At 38.5% G+C, this 21,023-nt stretch overlaps 1 protein-coding gene across 1 annotated transcript; it reads right to left on the bottom strand.

The window, feature by feature from the left end:
* Positions 1-4,277: 4,277 nt before the first annotated feature.
* TRMT9B (tRNA methyltransferase 9B (putative)) lies at positions 4,278-19,831 on the bottom strand. The gene is made up of 4 exons (XM_053458714.1): positions 19,594-19,831; positions 11,288-11,442; positions 7,319-7,492; positions 4,278-6,280 (listed from the first exon to the last, which is right to left on the bottom strand). The coding sequence occupies exons 2-4, from the start codon at positions 11,439-11,441 to the stop codon at positions 5,265-5,267; spliced, it is 1,344 nt and encodes a 447-aa protein (XP_053314689.1). The 5' UTR covers position 11,442; positions 19,594-19,831; the 3' UTR covers positions 4,278-5,264.
* Positions 19,832-21,023: the final 1,192 nt, after the last annotated feature.

The raw sequence follows: 21,023 nt of genomic DNA, 5'->3' as shown, positions 1-21,023 counted from the left end.
TGAAAAATAAGTATATGAGCATGTAAGCCCCACTGCAGTATTTTTCAGTAAGTTTTTATATATTATGTTTTATACCGCAAGTTTTATATATATGTTTTTATATGTCCAACTTAAGATGTCTAAATGTCATTAAGATGTCATTTTAAGATAAAAAAAAAATCCCAAGATAAGGCTAATTGTTATGGATAATAATACAATGCGTATCCTGCAAAAGCTAGAAGGGTAAAGGAATTAAAAAAATGATAATAGAAGCAAATACTAGTCTTTGGAGTGCAAAAACCAAGGGGGGGATATGAAACTTAATAGATTTACATTTCTAGGCTATTGTTGGTGTTTGGTTATATAGAACAATATTACATACCGTAATGATTTGGGCTTGAGTGTGCGTTGGCTCTTTTTGATAAACCTGCGGCATCTACATTTTTAGAATGAAAATGAATAAAGGGGTGCAGGCAAGCATGGAAAGGCAGAAAATGTAGATGCAGCTGGCCTCTGATTGGTCTAGACAATTGGCTCAAGTAATTAACAAAGTTAGAATTAGTAATCCCCAGAGAGACAAGTAGAATGTTACTGTTTCACATTTAGAATTTTGGATTGGAATTCCTCTTTATTAACATCACCCAAATTGTTCTATTTTATCTTCTTTAGATTTAAACTGTTGTCTACCTTCAAATCCATCAGAGTATTATGTCATATATGATCAATCTCCAAATAAAATTCCTTACTGGCAAAAGACAATGTCAAGGTTTTTATCCTCTTTGTCATCATATTTCAACCATAGTGAAGCCTCTTCCTAGATGACATCCTACTGACAGGCCATTCTACTATAATACTTCTCCACTCATCACCTCTTTGCACTCAACTCACAAGACATCTCCTGCACCACACATGATTTCTTGAATTGCCAACCACACAACTCAGCACCCTCTCACCGCCTCACGCCTTTCATCACTTTGTGAAAATCACCTTTCCAGTAAAACAAGCTGGCCTAACAAACAACCTGTCATTCTTATCGTGGAAATCTACACGTCGGACAAAAAAGGGTCTCGATAACACAACAAAATGCATGATAAACCATCCCCGAGATACAGTATACTGTATTACCAATGGAAATTGAAAATGCTGTTATGCCTTAGTAGACAACAACATTTATTGTCACAAATATATATTACAGCTGGAGGTTTTCTCACTCCCTATGGGAACTGTGGGGTTTATTTACTAAAGAGCGAGGTTACATGAAAATGTGCAAGGGACCTGTAGTTTCAACTCCTTGACTTCACAATACATTATGAAGGTCCAGTACCAGTGACCAGCCCCCCTGGGCTTATCTGATTTAAAGATTTCAAGCCTCCATCTTTTCTTAGAGCCTTCTATCAGTTCTGCATATAGTCATCAGCATGTCTAGAGTAAGGAGGGTTTAAAAGGCAATTTCCCATGATGACTTTCAATGATGACATTTTTCTCCACCATTTATGGGTTTTCGGTAAATATTATTTTGGTAAATGGAGCATGTTGTGTACTACCAGATGCTCTGTTCCGGTTTATTAATGGGGCTTTTGGCTGGATGTACCCTTTGGCTAAATGTTGCCAACCCTCCCCTGCAGGATGAGCAACCCTAGTAAGGTTTGTCGAACTTTCACATTACCATTAGTGATTCTGATTTTCCTATGGTTTTTAGAAGCTCACAGCACCCATTCATTTTCATTTTGTCATGGGAGCCTCCAGCAAGGCTCAAGGTTTATGCAACATTGTGTTAATAAACTACACAAATGATGATATAAAAACTATGATACAAATAATGCTACATATTCTGGCATTTTCACCTACTGACAGCAGCTACGACTGTATCCATTGCATTCACTATTAAACAGTGAGCCAACCTTAAGATGAATCGAAGAGTAGAATAAATAAATGACTCATGCTCACAGAAAACCCTCTGGTCCCTTGAATAATACACATGAGCTGTCTTGATCCACCAACACAAACTTAAAATAGATGATATGAGCTATAACACGGATGACCTGCAGTTTCCAAGAGAAAAAGGCATGCTACCTCGTAATTGGCATTATCATGAGTTGAGAAAATAAGGAAGAAAATATAAATAGCATTTTGTTTATCGTAAAGTCACCACTTATACACCTAATGTTGTGCGGGAGGAATATTTTCACAGATGCTTAGTGAAAAAAACTAAAAATAGTTCCATTTATTCACTGCAAATTACAATGAATTAAGAAAGCTTTTACAAAATGGAATATAAGAGTTGATCCCTGAATAGGAAAGCGGGAAGCTGCCAGTGGTTCATGTCTGCCAGGTTTAAATCTATTTGCTCCTTCTCTGATTCATTTACTACATCGCATAAACTTGTGATCTCCGATTCTAATTGTTGTAAAGTAGCAAAGATTTTAACCAATGTATAGCATTAGATTTTTTTTGTTTTCTTTACAAATATTTTACATTTAGATGTAAACATAACAATATATAATACATATTTTATAGAACAGGACCCTCTTCTACATCTGTACCAGCAAGTCTTAAAGTGTTACTGTTGTTTTTAATTTTGTGTATTGTCATTTTTAATGTTTAATGGTGATGCTCTACAAATAAAGCATAATAGAATTTGGCAGTATATACGGTAATGCAAGATTACACTAGACTAGAATCATTCATTAAGTAAAATTATTTTGGAAATTTTCAACCCTGATTCCTATTAGCTTTATTAATGAACTTATTGGCAACACAAAGCATTACTTTGAGTGTAACACCTTTCTATATCACTTTCATACAGTTTCTGTTATGTACATACGTTCTTTAGTCTATTTCTTCTGTTCCTACACACATAACATCAAATGTCTATGTTTAATTTAAACATAAGTATTGCTTTTAAAGATGCTTCTCCATCTACTCCAGCACAGCATTTACGCCTCCAGCTACCCCCTTCCTCATCAGAGCCTGCACTGCCAGCCCGCAATGCCTTTAAGACACAGAGGGCCTGAATATGATGTCATATCCCTGCTCTCCATGTCTTAAAGGTGTGCAGCGCCTTCTAATGCGGACTATGGGGGCTGTGCTGAGTTAACACAACATCCATAGTGTAAATGGGCCGGTTGACAAGATCAAAGATCTCCCCTGTAACCCGCCCATTGGGCAGCACGATACTGGGGTGCCCGATCGCCCAAAAACTCTCAGCAGGGGGGCTGCTGGCCTGGGTCTAGGCCTAGTGAGCCTAGGCTAGAATATGTCACTGATCTACTCTACTTGATATAACATTTTTATAATGATATACAGCATACTATTGAATGAATCCCTGACCTGCATGGGTCTTTAAAATAAATTGGTCCCTATTCACATTTCCTCAAGGAATGTTTAAATGGAGACAATAGTCATAAATTCACCTTTGGCTCTACTCTAGGCCGAAGCCAAGGCAATGCCACAAACCATTCTCTTCATACCACCATTCAGGATATGACATTAGATCTAGGAACTCTACCTTTTGAGGACGAGTGGTAATGGCACATATGTCATTTGGCATCTGCTGGCCTAAATAAATCAGGGCCGCTTGGTTATCCCCAGTCTAACCCTGTTGGTGCTACAGGGAGCCTGATGCCCAAGAGGACAGTTAACCCCTTGTTGTGCAAAAGAGGGGCTGAAGCCAATCTGGATCTACCACCCTAGGCTTAGGCCTAGTTGTCCTAGGCCAGAATTCACCACTTCATGTGACACAAACAGAAGGCTCTAGAAACTACTTGCTAAGACTGAAGCAACATCAATGTTGTTTACAAATGATTAACAAGGAATTCGTATCACAGATCTGCTTGTATTTCTTTGCTCAGCATGTGTATATGGGACAGCACCTTTAAATAAATTCATAAACATAAAGTAAATGAGCCTATAGAGTTGCATTGTTTATTTTTGAACATGCAGTACCTTCACAAATAGTTAAATGTCAGTTTCCTCCAGTGGCGAGCCACTTTCTGAGACATAGGGTTGTACAACTCACTGATAACCTGTCTGGCATGGAAATGGTACCAAAAAACGAAAATCATTTATTTCCAAATCTAGTCATATTGTGCAATTGTTTACAGCACTGCTGTGTACTGAGGATAGGCCATCATCATGGAAACATAGATAAGAACAGTTCAGCACAATCACAAACCAGTCCTTGGTCTTGTCGTATGTTCAAGATAGCCTTATACCTGTCCTATGCATGTTCAGATTCCCTCACTGTATTAACCTCTACCAGTTCTGCTAGAAGTGTTTTCTACTTATCTACCACCATCTCCTTTTAGACTATGACCTCTTGTCCTAACATTTCTCCTCCTTTCTTGTGCTGTGTTGAATACCTGTATTTAACTTAATGTTTCCACAACTTGCCCTCTCTCTACCTTCCTCCAACATATATTGTGATCCTTTAGTATGTCCTGATATTTTTTAATGAAAGTACCATACAGCATCTTTGGTTGGAAGAGAATATTGCTTCAAGTGTATGAAGTTCCAAAAAAGAACTACCTTAAACCATTGAGTGCTGCTGAGGGAGAAGAATGCATAGCTTGGCCTCTTTGGCACACAACAAATTGAAATAATATCTACTATTTACATAATAGATGGGAAAATGATACTCAAGGAGTAAAAATGCTATAGTTAAAAATAAGTGAAGAACACTAGGTATACAACCAGTATACATTATCATGGTATATGCGGAGCTTATATACTAAGAAGTAGCTATGGGTGTTCTGGGTGTGTACGTCTACAAAAATACCCCTGTCCCTCTTAAGAACCTATAGATAGCATGGTTCAGAGTTAGGTGCTCTTTGCATTAAGTTCCTATATCATTATTGCACCTAAGGAGGAACCACATGCTTCTTTACTTGTGCTTTTACTTCAATGGGCTCTGGAGACAGCCCCATAGAAAGTGGGGAGACATGGAGTAGCTCCCTCAAAGGCATGCATGACTAGGGAGGTCATGCAATGAAGAATATGAAGGTGTCTTCCTTAGGTTTTATTAGAGGGGTATCATTCTGGTGGTGCTATGTCAACTAAAGATAATAATGGAAATGCTCTCTCTTTCCTTTCTCTGTGTGAGTATAATGAGTGAGACAATGCTCTGTATCAATTAATACAGAAAAATACCCTTAAAATAAAAATCAAGTTATATTTATGTTTCTCAATAAAACAAAAACAACTTCAGACTACCAAGACTTCACAATACATTCAAACCCTCCAATTACTACACTTAAAAAATAAGTTAAAATTAAGATTCAAAAATGCTATTTCTTTTCTGCGATAATGCACCAATTTCCATGGTCAAAGCATGAACTTATAACACGAAGTTCTGGTACATCCATTTCTATAAGATGACAGAGTTCTCCTTCGCGAAACACATGGTAATATCGCATGTATGCTTTTGAGTCCATAATGTTGGTTTCTTGATCACCAACTGAGACAGTTTCATCTAAAATAGAATCATTTGATTCTGTTGTTGATGTTCTCTTCAAAACATTACTCTGCATATGCTTATTCTTTTCATTGGTACATGTACAAGTAGAGCACTCAGCATGTGTCGGGTAGGAAGTCTGTTCGCCATTATTCTTCAGGAGCCCACATAGCCGTCCATTTTTCTGTTGCATAGAATTTAAGTCTATTAACCACTGAGCTTTTCTGTGTGAATTATTTTCAATAAAAACATCATCATCATCCATACTACGTTCTTTTAAAAAAAGTCTCTGGTGACCAAGGTCGAGGCTACAATGCCGTGAAGGTTGGACTAATATGGTGTTGTTTGCCCATCCCCTGGAAGGACTGAGGGACCTCATTTTGTCAATGTGTCTTCTCAAGGTGGATTCATCGAGAGAACGAGAGAAAAACCATGAACGCAGGGATCGTCCTATGGCACTATAGAGTCTGTTATCTTCGGTATGAAACCTCAGGCAGCAGGTTTCAGCTGGCATACCATTGTTTGTGGTGTGCGACTGCTCGAAATCAAGCGTCTGCCCGTACTTATTTATGCTAATGGTTTCAGATTCTTTTGTTTGCTCTGAGGCTACTTCCTGCAGTTTAGAATTTGAAGTAATGTTCATTTTACCTTCAGACTGGTTGGTTTCAGAGGGCTGTCGAGACAGCAATGCTTTGTTCCAGGGTACAAACACATCTTGCTTCTCAAACCTGCGGCTCTTTTGTTCCATTGCCCAAACATACAGCATAATCTGACCTCCTGGAAGTAAAATCCTTGCCATCTCTTTTATTGCTCGGATTCTTCTTTGCTTAGTGGAAAAATGATGAATCACTAGGAAAAGAGTAAGCAGAGTTTTTATTGCTGGGTTGCTATTTAAAACTGGCCCAGTTTAAGACGCGAAGCGGCTAAATTTAACTTTTTTCCCCGTCATGCATAGAAAAGCAACTCAAACCACTAAAATTCAGAGACGACATAAAAATTGTATATATATATATATATATATATATATATATATATATATATATTAAAATTATACTCAAGGCTTCAGATTAATTTATATTCCCTGTTCATCAGCTATTTGCTTGCCACAAATATGTTCCATCAGGCAGTGCTCATGGGAGCATTTTCCTGCCAGTGATTAACTACTTCAAGCAGCCAAAGCTCATGTAAATCGCAAACAGCAGAGGGGTGATACGCTGTAGCTCTGATGTCTTAAGCAAATAAGTGGCCTTTTAAGGTAAAAAAAAATGCATATTAAAGTACTTACTAAGTGCTAAAATATGCATTTGCTGTTGGTGTGGGCATTTGATGTCCTTGTTTATTCGGACTTACATTTACGATAGTTGAAACATAAAGTAAAATGAAAGCATCAATTATATACATATATATATATATATATATATATATATATATATATATATGCACAGCACTGTGCAAAAGTTTTAACCAAAATGTGAACAAAAATGATGTAAAGTAAGAATGCTTTCAGAAATAGACATGTTATTAGTATATTTTTATCATTTAACAAAATACAAATTGAATGAACAGAATAAAAATCAAATCAATATTTGTTGTGAGCAATCTTTGCCTTCAAAACAGTATCTATTTTTTTAGCTACACTTGCACACATTTATAGGAACTCATCAGGTTCATTAAGAACTATCTGCAGCATAAAGAAGAACAAGGAGTCAGCTTCTTGGTAAGCAATGAAGCCATGAAAAATTAGCTAGAACTCGCCAAACCTTGTGTACTTTGACGTTGTAGTGAGCTAAGCAATATATGGCCACGTGATATGATAGAATCCCCAATATTTATGATTCAGAATTTTTCCTTTGTTTTATGCATTTATTATTCATTATTATTCCTTACCTCCAATGGAGATGACTGCATCAAAACATTTTTCTCTAAATGGAAGATTCAAGTTATCGCAAACCATGACCTCCAGCTTGTTATTCCTTGCAATTTCCACTAGAGGCTCGCAGTAATCGCAGCCTAAGTTGTATATTTCACTGTTCACACTAAGATATTTGCCAGTGCCACAGCCTGTAAGTAAAGTCATTCAGTTTTAGTTTCACATAAAAATAAAATGCACACATTTATATCAATATTTCAGCTTTCACATATGTACTGCACAGTAGGGAAATAAGAGAAACTAGCTATGTACGCTATCATTCAAAGGATTGGGGTCAATTAGAAATGTCCTTGTTTTTGAAAGGAAAGCAAATTTTGTCCATTAAAATAACATGAAATTGATCAGAATTACAGTGCAGACATTGTTAATGGTGTAAATGACTATTGTAACAATATATTGGAATCTTTTCATAGGCGTACAGAGGCCCTTTATCACTCCCATCATTCCTGTGTTCCAATGGCACGTTGTGTTTGCTAATTCAAGTTTAAGTTTAAAAGGCTAATTGGTCATTAGAAAATCCTTCTGCAATTATGTTACAGCTAGGAGTTTTTCTTGTTTTCCATTAAAACAGCTAAGTGACCTCAAACGTTTGAACGCCACTCTACATTTTAATTACATCGGTTTAAAAATGTAAACCGTTAATGTAGGCCTAACTATACAAAACATTATTGTATACGTTTTGGAAATTCCCTTGAAAATATACAGTGATTCATTTATATTCAATACATGCACTAAATGCACCACTAACCATTTTCAATCTATAAAACATGTACAATTTGTACAGAAAACAGTCAGAGCATTTAAAGTGATTTATTATCTACAATTATTTTTGTATACAAATTCAAATCTGATGAGTATCCATCAGAATGCAGCCATTTGAATCTAACCAACTAATATGTGTTTCAATGGCTCGGGGGGGAATATGGAGATTTAACGCAATGAAGCATTTTTAATAAAATGTAAAATTAAATCTTTTTAATTAGCACAATCAACTAACAAAAATACAGACTTGTTAACAGTAATAAAGCTAACACAATCATTATTCATTACTATCATTTCTTTCATGAATGAATCTCTCATATTATTGCAAATATTTGCCCAAAAGACATCCTGTAGAAATAATGGGCTTGATTCAATGACCTGACTAACCCTTAATTGGACTCGATGTTGTCACAAAAACACAGTAAGTGATTGAATAACCTGACTTTATCATGATCATACATTCTACGGTACGGCCACACCAAAAACGTTACATTGAAACCATAGAAAACCCATCACTTACAGCATTTCAATGAGGACGAGCAGGGCCGGCCTTTGGGGCGTGCGACCTGTGCGACCGCACAGGGCGCCACACTCCAGGGGGCACTGCCGCGGGGTCCGCAGCCGCCGCGGGGTCCGCTGCCGCCAGTAGCGTACCTAGCGGGGGGCGGTCCGCACCGGGTGCCGCTCATCAGGGGGGCATCCGGCACCCCTCCAGAGACGGACAGTAATGTCCGCCGCTGGAGGAGCAGACTCGCAAGGGAGCGGTATCGGAGGTCTTTAACAGACCTCCGGCTCCCTTGAGTGATTTTAAGCCGGTTCAAGGATCTCCCTTGAACCCGGCTTAAAATCGCTCAAGGGAGCCGGAGGTCTGTTAAAGACCTCCGATACCGCTCCCTTGTGATCCGTGCGGCAACAGCTGCTGTGCGCCGGGGTTTGTTGTCAGATCCCGGCGCACAGCACTGAAGCCGCGCCCACCGCTGTCCGTGCCCTCTGACCCGGAAGAAGACAGAGAGGACAGAAGAACTGAAGAAGAGGAGCGAAGAGGAGGAAAAGAAGCTGTAAGGAGAAAAGAGGAAAGGTAGGAAAGCATTCAGTGAGAGTGGATTGGTATGTGTGGATTAGTATGTGTGGATTGATATATGTGTACATGAGTATATGTGTGGATTGGTGTATGTGTGGATTGGTGTATATGTGTGGATTGGTGTATGTGTGGATTGGTGTATGTGTGGATTGGTGTATATGTGTGGATTGGTATATATGTGTGGATTGGTATATGTGTGTGAATTGGTATATATGTGTGGATTGGTATATGTGTGGATTTGTATATGTGTGGATTGGTATATGTGTGGATTAGTGTACGTGTGGATTGGTATACGTGTGGATTAGTATGTGTGTGGATTGGTATACGTGTGGATTGGTATCCGTGTGGGTTGGTATACGTGTGGATTGGTATACATGTGGATTGGTATGTGTGTGGATTGGTATACGTGTGGATTGGTGTATGTGTGTGGATTGGTATATGTGTGGATTAGTATATGTGTGGATTGGTAAGTGTGTGAGAGTGATGGGTGTTATGCTGTACCATTTCCAATGTCTTTTTCATGATCTAATTATGCTCTAAAAGTACATCATAACTCCCATCACTCTATACTGTTCCATACAGTGGCAGAGCTGGGAGGCAGAGGCCTTGCACCCCCACCGCAGGACTCCTGAAAGGTAAGTGAACTTCAAAGAGGGAAAGGGTAGATAGTTAGGAGGGGGTAAATAGGGAGAAGGGAGTGAGGCAGGGGAAAGGGGGTAGATAGGGAGAAAGGAGTGAGAAGGGGTAGATAGGGCAGAAGGGAGTCAGAAGGGGTAGAGTGGGCAATCATACTCCTATCATGCCAAGTCTGCGAGTACATCCTGGAATCTGGGTATGCCTGGGCATGATAGGAATGTGATTGCTGTTAATCATATATATATATATATATATATATATATAATATTGTTATTTAATTGTTTTGTCCTATTTTGGTGTGTTACTTACTTTAAATAAAAGTGTTAGATTTCTTAATGGTGTGGGGGGGGTCATATTCGGTTTCGGACAGGTAAATGCTGCACTTTCGGTTTCAGTCCAGAATTTGTTTCGGTGCATCCCTACTACTAAGCCAGACAATGAAGTGGTAGGCCTACACCACATCAATGTTTGGCGTAGTATATAGTGATTGGGGTTTTGTTACAAGTTTTTATTCCTTTCTTTTTTTGGGATGGGGGGGCGCCAGAGGAGTAGTCCGCACAGGGCGCCAGAACACCTAAGGCCGGCTCTGAGGACGAGCATGAGAAATGATACATTTCTGCTTACACACTTCAAATCATCAGATCCTCCATCTAACCTCCATTAAATCTGAACTAAACTAAAATTGAACCACTTTAACATACCGTACATGCGCGGTCAAGCAATAGACCTCACCAAGGGGGTTAAACCTTTTCTATGCTGACACACTATGTACAATAAGATAAGAACCACACAGTATCAATGAGTATGTTTGAACTAGTGAATAATTGAGTATGTGTGAATGAGTGTGTGTTTCTGTATGTATGTATAAGTTTGTGGTAGCATGGATGTAGAGTTGTAGGTGGGGGCTAGGATAGATGGCACAGGTAGGGTGTTTGGGGGCAACAATGGCACAGGTAGGCTATTTGGGGCAAGATGGCACAGGTGGGTCTGTATTTAGAATTTCAACATGTAAAAGATGCAAGTCTCCCTTTACATTTCTAATACCTCTCCTTGAAGCCTGAGGACATGATTAGAGGTGGTGAGAAAGCACTCTTTTACACATTCACTTGTGATCTCATCTACAACATTACATCCACCAACAAAAGTTTGGAATTTGACTGCAAAACTTGGGTCTGGATTTCAGCTTTTCGTTTTACTCTTTACTGCCACCTTGTGGTGGGCATGTAAATCACTGATATGTCAGTTAATTCTACAAATATAAAATTGGACACTGACAAAAGATTAATGCTAAAGCAACAGTCGTCGTTTCCATAGATTTAGGGATTTTATCTGTTTTTACCTGTAACTCTTTCAACACTTTGGATTCCAGGGGATGAGAAATGCCATACACATTTATTTGAGGTAAATGGACAGTCCATTTAGATTCTGTAAAGTTGGAATATATTACCTATATCCACTATAAAACTGCCAGGCTTTTGCTCCAGAAGGAACTGACGGACCTTGGGCCAAGCCTTACTTTGGACTTCATTAAAGTAAGGCGCTGTGTTTTCGTATACACTATGAACATGCCGCTTCTCCAGCTCTGTAGCTTCCTGGTCCATGCTGCAAGATAAAAGGGAAATTATTTAAATGAATATAGACTGTCTTAGAACCTCTTAAAATGTTAATGACATGCTTACTGCTCTTGACATGACTATATAAAAATGATAAACCAATGTATGTTATATTGGTAGATTGCACATGTTTGAACTTCCCTTTCAAATCTAATTTTACTAACAGCATTGGTATTAGTTGAAGTATACAAATTGATCTGTTCCATGAGTCTGCTGTAGCAGTAGCCACTCTTGTGTCAATATTTTCCAGGTCAACAAAATGAGCTATAAAAAGGGAATAAAGGATAACTGTATTTGTGCGACAAAAAGGTGACATACAGGGGCGTAACTAGAAATCACCAAGCCTTGATGTGAAAATTCACCCCCCTCTGACTTCAACAGCTAGTCTGTGCCTTCTTTGCCCCTCCTTCCAACATAAAACATATGCAAACACACAAATTACACACACTTACTCATATTCACTAACACACACTCCATCTCACTCCACTAACACTACTATGCTCACACACACACACACACACACACACACAGGTACACATCCATGCTCACACATACAAAAGTACACATCCATGCTCACACACACACAATTACACATCCATGCTCACACACAATTAGACATCCACACTCACACATATACACAATTACACACCCATGCTCACACATACACACAATTACACACCCATGCTCACACATACACACAATTACACATCCATGCTCACACATATACACAATTACACACCCATGCTCACATATACACACAATTACACATCCATGCTCACACATACAAAAACAATTAAACATTCATATTCACACACACACATTGGTACCTGCTAGGATGGGATATGCCACCTTTAGATTGTACTGAGAATTTGGTGCCAGTCATGTTCTTCCACACCAAACTCATGCAGCCATGTCTTTATGGACCTTTCTCTGTGCACTGGGACAAAGTCATGCTCAAACTCTTCCCACAAAGTTGGAAGCATCATATTGTCCAACATGCTTTGGTATGCTGAAGGGGACATGACTGTACCCCTGTGTGCAAAGCAAGGTCCATAAAGACATAGTTGCATGAGTTTGGTGTGGAAGAACTTAGCTTGCCCACGCAGAGCCCAGACTTCAACCCCATCGAATACCTTTGGGATGAACTGGAATGGAGACTGCAAGGCTGGAGGAATAATGTTGTTTCTTAACCCCATTCTAAGACCCTTGCAATACCAAGAAAACCCCTAAAGTCCTGGATACATTGCTCTAGATGGCAAACATAATGTCATTAATCCTCCTTGCTTTGGTTACATATTATCAGTGTATTTCATAGTGATCTTCACAAGCCTGGAGATTACATATGATATCAATTCATACAACCCAATGACAAATAAAACATTATCAATACCAACATACATCACAAATACAAAGCATATCATTACTACAGTCCATATACATAATTCCATGTAGCAGAGGTACTCACCTCTGATAGGAGTATGCACTTAACTGGGAGTTTACAGATAAACTGAACAAGTTCACTATGCTTAGTTTTTCCTACAGGAAGGGTTAATGTTGGGAGCTGGATTATAGCAGGTGAATCTCATTGGGATAAACTCATCATAATGTACAATGGCCTAATGTATTAACCATGAGACATATTAACTGAGCTGGGAGATTGGAAGAGATTTAAATATTTATAAATTACCACATAACCATCACTCTGGCTATATCTATCCTTCATGCTTTGCCTTGTGCCGACCAAGCCAATGACAAATCTATTAATGGTTATTTTTCGGTTCAAGTGTAGAGAGAGTCTTAAGTACAAGGTGATATTGGGCCAACATAGAAAGAAGATGCAATGTAAGCATTTGGGACCTCAAAGCGATCTTCTCCAGATGAAAACAAGAAAGTATTTTCTTCCTTACAAGGTTTTTTTTTTTATCATGAGTGATTTCTCTTTTGCCCTTTAAACCAAATTCATCCCAATCCAAGGAATGACATCGCTTGTGACAGATGTTGTTTATTTCATTCTAGCTGTACAAGGAAGTGATAACTTAAAGACAAGTCACAGTCTTAATTTAGATTCCTGTTATATATTGCCCTGTGGCTTTTTATACAACGAGAATTACAGATAGGCTGCAACTTTTATTTTTAGATTGATGGAGCACTTTATTTCAGAGTGATTTAATCCCAACATAGATGGGAACATAAAAAAAAACAAGATATAATTTAGAAAATTGTAAAATTTAACTATTTTCCACTGGTGACGTACACATCGAGGCAATCATTCTTATACAACAACAAAAATTCACATTCCTTTTTTGAAAGTAAATAGACGTTATATACTGTTTTTTATTTAACCCTTAAAGGTCCAGAACCAATTTTTGCTATGTCTTTCTTCAACCATTATTTCTAATGTAGTGTGCCCAGCAAATTATATTTTTATATTTTTTTCAGGACAAGTAGGGCATTTTGGTAAAACCATATTCATATATGTAAGCCATTTTTAGGAGTAAAATTTTAAAAAAGTGACATGTATATAGACTATACACAACTAGTATAAAATAATAAAAAGATACTCATTAACTTGTCCTTATTTGGAAACTACCCAAGTTTTTTCAAAAAATTAGAATTTCATTTAAATGATTTATTTTTAGCCTCCATCTAACCTTAAACTAACACTAACCATATATAATTAATACCCTACTAACAAACCCTCACAACACTAACAACATAATATAAACTAAAAAGTAAATATTAAAAAAAAAATAAACCCCTTAGGATCAAGTTAAAAATATGAAATAAAAAAATACTTTTTAAAAAAAGAAATGTGTGGGCAAATATACAGTATGGTGTTAACATGGGTGTGTGAGTGTGTGTTAGTGCATGGTGTCAAAGTGAGTTTGCATGTTAGTACTTGGTATTGTATGTTATGTATACAATAAAACAAGTATGTATTGTATATGTTATGTATGTGTTAGTATTAAGGACCATTAAAGAGAAGAGGACTCTAAAGCACATACCCGCGTCCATGAGCGTCAATGTGATACAAAATGTCGGGTACCAAGTTGAATTACAGAAACCCAGGGAATTGGATGTTAATCAGCCTCAACCTCAATAAAGAATAACCTGAAAATAATAGACCATTTACTTTAAATATTTCAAGATATTGGTAATTACATTGATCAGCTTTAAGAGGCAACAGAAAATATCTATTATGTTAACGCAAATCTTGTCCCAAGATGGGAAATACATCTTTTAAGATTTCAAGCGCATTTTGATGAATTCTTGGATAAATTCGAATTTTCCTGAAATTCCAGATTTTTCCCCCCTCACTGGAATACCTTTCTCTTTTCAGGTTGGAGTCACAGCTAACCAACAACTCCAACCATAAAACTTTGCCTGCTTTTTCATCTGCCGATTCCTTTAACAGATTTACTTATACGGACCTTGAAATGCGTCTGGTGGCTTAAATTGCCAACGATCCCATGTCACTTTGATGTTATCCTAAATGTACAATTTTCGCATTAAATTATTTTGTAGGGTTTTTGCTGAAAACACATTTGTGGGTTGGGTGATCCAAATTCTATTTAATCAAGGAAGCAAAATTATAGATTCTATGGATCTCTCAGAAAGGTGGAGGACAGCGAACCCCCCCCCCAGGCCATTTCTCCTGCTTGACTACTTTGTATGAGCGTAAGACTCAAAGCAATCAATAGCAGTTTCAATTAGACTTTAAACATTCCAGATAACACTAAGACAAACAGTCAATATATACATTGATTTTCCATTCCATGTATAACCATATTTATCTGCAGTGGAAAAGGCAACACTGGAAATACACGACTTGTGACGGACTTGTCTATTGCCTCTTTAACGGGAGTGTTATAACATTGAAGGACAGCGCATATTTAGCCCTGTATAGAGCGGGCTACATGACAGGTAGATCTGTCACTTTATCTATATATATATATATATATCATTTTGCAGTTCAATAGACAAAATAAACCTTTTATTTTGAGATTAAAAAGCAATACCTGTATCAGAATCCCATCTCATGTGTGTATCATAGGAGCAGCAATATTAACATGCTGTTCTCATGATCTGCACGATTATTCTTCCTCATTAGTAATTGCTCCTTTATTTTATTACCAAATATCTCCTAAAAAGTTATACCGATTCCGAAAATAAAAAACAAAATCACAAGTTTTAATAAATTAATTTAAAATGCTGACCTTCAGTCACTGACAGATCAGTACGTTCTCTCACAGTGGGAAAAAAGATCCATGCCCTGTAGACAGGGATCAGTCTGTAGATCCAGCAGCTGTAGCCGGTAATATTTTATTTAAAAAAAAAATCAAGATTAAAAATGTCCCCTCCTACAAGTCTACACCTGTTATATATTAAAAAAACACATACAAATAAAAAAATAACTACATAAATGTTTAGTTTAGAAGAGGGCAAATTAGATTTAGTGTACTACTCCCATATCATCAGTCAAAATAATGATGCTGATCAGAGGTACAGAGGTGCAAAAATGGAATCACACCATTTTATTTTTTTATTTTATCTGTAGATTGTGTTTCCTTAATATAATTACGGCATTTAACCACCCGGTGTGCTGATGCTCTATTGGCCGTTTACAGAGTGCGCATTTATACTATGGAGGCTGTGCTGCCTCAGCTATGATGTCATTTGCCAGCACTTTTAATGCAGTAAAAATGATGACCTCAGAGGCATACCTGGGAACTTTTAGGCTCCAGCTACCCTAAGCCCCCCATGTGGGATGCAGCCGGGACTACCTCCTGATGTTAGTGGGGAGTCCCGCTGACGCCAGTGGGTGTTCCCCCTGATGGATGGGGAAATGGGTCAGGAGTGAGGTGTGTTAGGGCCCATGCTCCCGTGACCCGGGGGCTTCTGTCTCCAGAGAGTTCCCAGGTATGCTCAGAGGGGGAGGCTGGGGGGCACTGCCCGGATTCAGGTCTGGTGCAGCACCAAAAGTAAATTAGTGTTCATTGTGACTGCCCTAACATAAGCCCAGATGTGCTCTTTATAAATATGCAGCTGTATTTGATAAGCAAGGTTTTTAATGCTAATTTAAATAGTGCCAATTTATAGCTTCTTTAGAAAGGAATGGTAACATTAAAATGGATTGACAATAAAAATGTTCAATCTTCTAATCTTGCAGTAAAGAGCAAACCCTACTGCGATGTTCTAGAAAATGACCTTGGTGTTTGATGTATCTGTTTAATTATCATGCTGATATTCCGAACACACGCAGACACCCTCCATATGTATATCGTCTAAACTATTTAACTATTTGCTATTAATGGGTATGCAGGATTTAAAAATAAATACATAATGAGACAGTTTAGAAGAAAACTGTTGATGAACATTTTAAGACATCCAAACCACCAATACTAAGTATTCCTGAAAGTTACTGTCTGGACTACATTTCAGTATTATCAAAGAATCTGACAGTCTAAAGGAGAAGCATCTTGGCAAATAACCTAGGAAGTTTTTGAAGCACTGCCCTAGAAGATGTCTCTTTGCATGATTATCAAGGTGTCATGCACCCACAGCTGGCCAAAGGATCCCACCAGATTTTTCAGTACAGGCTGTAGTCACTATTAGGAGCATCAGTCTTTTGGAGCACATCCTTCCACATGGTCATGGCTGTCGACTCTGTCCATACAGCCAGTGACTTGCGGTTCATGGTTCCGGGCCAGGGAGTCATTTGTTTCCAGCAATTGCTCCCCAAGCTTCTCTAGATTTATAGATCTTGGCCCCTTACAAGATAACGTTTGATGTGCTTTCTTTGCAGTTCCACTTATAGCCACCAGGGCATCATTAACCCGTGGTTTGGGCAGCTTTTAATCTCCCTGACTGGGTCCTTTTTGTATTTGTGTTATGAGATATCTATCCTGTCATGCTTTAGTTGTTGGTGTTCTGCAGGTTGTGCCTCCATGTTCCACCAAAACCGGATAATAAACACAGTTGATTAACGTGTCTGTAGTTTTCTTCTTATCATTATCTACAAGCCCCCATGTTGTGACTTTTGATGAAGAAATTCAGATTTTATTTTGAGCAGGTAAACAAAGACAAAGTACGCAGTTTTAACGAGGTTATCTATTTTGTTTTCCTTTTCAGCTTGTTTTGATGGACAGCTATTAAGTAAAGATCGGCTGGTCACCATGGAGGATTAAGATGTTATTGAGTAAATCATGTAATCTACTAATGATTTTCTGCATACCAGTATACCATATACATGTAGTTAACACAAATGGAATTATGTGTTTTTCATTCATTGTTTTAATTTCCTTCAAATGTAAGAGATATATAAAACAAGGGATAATTTTAGCTTACATTGATTCATTAGCAACCGACAATAGAAAATATACTGAGTTCCCAACAGCTTAGTATTTTTCTTGGTAGAGAGTAAAAGAAGTGCAGTTATACATTTTTCATGACTGCCTGAGAAAGATTTGTATGTTTATATGTTTAAATATATTCATGAGCTCCATATATATATATATTAAAGCCACTACAGTTGGACTTGATCCTTTCAATTCTATAAAGGTTTGCAACCCTGACATTGAAGGTTAAAGTTTTGCTTTAAAGACTAGAAGAATGAAATACCGTACATTTAGTAAAAATAAGTCTGTATTTTATGCACATCAATACACAAAATGCATAGTATAAACGATATCAGAAACATACATTGCTTTCCCTATAGAATACACCTCTTAGAGAATATATATGTCAGGTGCTGCTTTAGATTTTTAAAGGCCATTAAAAAAAGATTTAAACAAAAAAGTATATATTTTTATTAATTAACATTAATTATAGTAATAGTCATATCCGGGAACTTTCTAGCCCTGAGACTCTTGAAAGTTTAACCATTTAATAGCCCATAGAGAAGATTCTACACAGTGGGTCACCAAATGTGTTAACCAAATGGCTCTATTTCAGGTCCACATGGAAACTTTAACTTGTCATTATTTAAAGATAAACTTAATTGAGTCACCTGCATTCAAGTAGGGATATCAGCTATAACATATTGCGAAATCAGCAATTGAGAGTTTTATATATGATCATAGGGAAGAGGTCAGTTCCAGACTGTGTGACCCTCAGAATCTGCCCCTTCACCCTGGGATTGGGGTAAAACCCCTGGGAGTTCTCAGGTATGGCCATAATCTGATTTTCATAGGTCTTCAATGAAGAGCAACAGAAACTACCTACTACCTTGGCATGCAGAGGGGGTAAATGTGAGGTCCTTATCAAAATGATACGATTTAGGTCAATCTAAATCAATGGATTTCAGATTTTCCCATTATCTCATTTTACAGAAATGGGAACCACTATTAACAAGTTTGTGATTACTGTCTGTACAAGCAATGACTCCATACAATCCAGCCTCATTCTTCAGCACCATGGACAGTGAATAAATGTCAATTACACTATTGTCATTCAAACTTATCATGTCTACACTTAAAATGTTATAATATATATATAAATAATCTGATTTGTGTCACTTACATATACCTTTAACCCCATATCTGCCACAATTAATGGACTGAAATTACTGAAATTTGGAAATTAGGTGAACTATTCTATAAAAAGAAGAAGAATGAAGATTAATGAATAATGAAGAAGAATAAAGACTAATTTATCATTTTGTGACATCAGTTCTGGATGTATAAGAATTCCAGGTACTTGGACCCCATCTGTTGCTGCTTTAACACATAATATACCCATTTAACACAAGTATGCATTTTTACATAAAATGACCATTTAATACTCATTTTGTTTAGTTTAAATTCGCTGAGCCTGTAAGGAGCAGGCAGTCAATTAAAAGTTAGCAGACATAAAACACCAACCTGCATTATGAAAATCTGTATTTTGTCTGGAAAATGTAATCTGTTTGCCTTCAGAGGCTTAAACTCCTCTATAAATAGGGAACGGTGTGCCGGCAAGGTCAGGGCTCAGCTATCCGGGGAATCAATCTGCCTGACTAGGCTGTGGGTGAGAATATATGACCTTAAGGTGATCCCCATCTTAACCCCCATTTTATCCCACCTTTTACTCCCTTCTTACCCCATCTTACCCCCATAACCCTGCAGCAGCCTTCAGTAGATGTCGGCTCCGGTGTATTTACCTGCAGTCAGTGCCAGTGTGGGTCTTGTATCTCACAGCCAGTGTGCAGCATTCTGACCATGGTGGCTCCCGCTGCACGGATTGGCATGTGCCCCCTCCTCCTCCAGCTCATTACCAGTCCTTACATGCATCTCCTAAGGCAGCCTCCCCTCCCGGGGCAGTGCGAGGCAGCCGCGCCGCTGGCTGAACGCAAATGGCTAATGCTAATTAGAAGGGGCTGCCGGTGGGGGTCGGGGCTGGAAGGTCAGGGAGGGCGCGCAGGTCAGGGCAGCTGCCGAGCGATGCAGATTCCGGGGGAGCCGAGTGCCGCTGCCAGTCCCATAGACACCAGCGGCACAGGCAGAGGGAGCACGGCATGAGCTGTCAGTGACTGGGAGGGGGCGGGTAACCGGCCCTGCCGCCCATGTGACCTTGCTTTGCTTTTCCTGCCTCCGGCTCGTATAATGAAGTAACGTAAGGTGCCTTTAAATCAGGTCCAGTTCTGTATAGCGCCCTCCTTACCAGTATGCGTGCCCCATTCACTGTAGTACTTTGCAGCTTTTACTGGTATTAATAGGTAATCAGGGTACTGGTGGCACTGTAAGGGGCCTGTGTGTAGTCACATCAAACAGTATCAAACAGTATTCACTGATGGGAATACCTTCATAGATCTGCTGGGATAAGCTCATGCAAATAAGACAGATGGATCAAACTCTTACCTGGCTCTACTGTATGTTTAAGACAATATGTGAACTCTGTTCCTTACTTTGTATATAATTAATTCCATCACAAGTGTCCAGGCACCTAAAAATCACTCCTGGTTACAAATGCTTGGAAACTTAATTTCATCCGATATGCTGGATCTGCCACAGACATGGCTGCCATCGGATTAGTAGAGTCAGGACATCTGAATGGGGCCCAGCTTCTGGAGGATCACTACAGACCCACAATGGTACCATATCTGGGATCTCTCATGGTTTTGCCCCAATCTCAGGGTCAAGGGACAGACTCTGAGGGTCGCGCAATTTGGAACGGATTACGTATAAGAATGCCAATTGGTGTTTTTGCTATTCTTGATATCCCTGCTTGATGCAGGTGACTTAATTAAGTGTATATTTAAGTAATGACAAGCTAAGGTTTCCTTGAGGATCACTGTTAAAGCCATTTGATTAAAACATTTGGTAAGCAACTACACAGAATCTACATGAGGCTATTAACGGCTTCATAAATCAAGGTTCTCAGGATCGGCTCATTTAGAGGTATTTCTGATACACTCCTCCTACATCTCTACCTTTAATGCTGATGCATCGTTTTAATGTTGAAACTTGGACTATATGAATGTGTGGCCCCTGGGGTTGGGGCAGATCTTTACATGGACAGCACATGGGGGATTAACATGATGGTCCTTGATGGGGTGGCGATATTTCTGATGGTGACCCTGTTTTGCTGTTT

Source organism: Spea bombifrons, chromosome 1 (assembly GCF_027358695.1).
Source record: "Spea bombifrons isolate aSpeBom1 chromosome 1, aSpeBom1.2.pri, whole genome shotgun sequence".
Classification (NCBI taxonomy): domain Eukaryota; kingdom Metazoa; phylum Chordata; class Amphibia; order Anura; family Pelobatidae; genus Spea; species Spea bombifrons.
This window is presented reverse-complemented; position numbering and strand designations above follow the sequence as displayed.

Bases quoted from the DNA above. Each gene is read 5' to 3' on its own strand.
- TRMT9B (XM_053458714.1), bottom strand. From the start codon at position 11,441: ATGGACCAGGAAGCTACAGAGCTGGAGAAGCGGCATGTTCATAGTGTA. The intron at 7,493-11,287 runs GTAATATATTCC...CTTTACTTACAG, and splicing joins CAGTTTTATAGTGGATATAG to GCTGTGGCACTGGCAAATAT. The intron at 6,281-7,318 runs GTAAGGAATAAT...CTCTTTTCCTAG, and splicing joins TGCAGTCATCTCCATTGGAG to TGATTCATCATTTTTCCACT.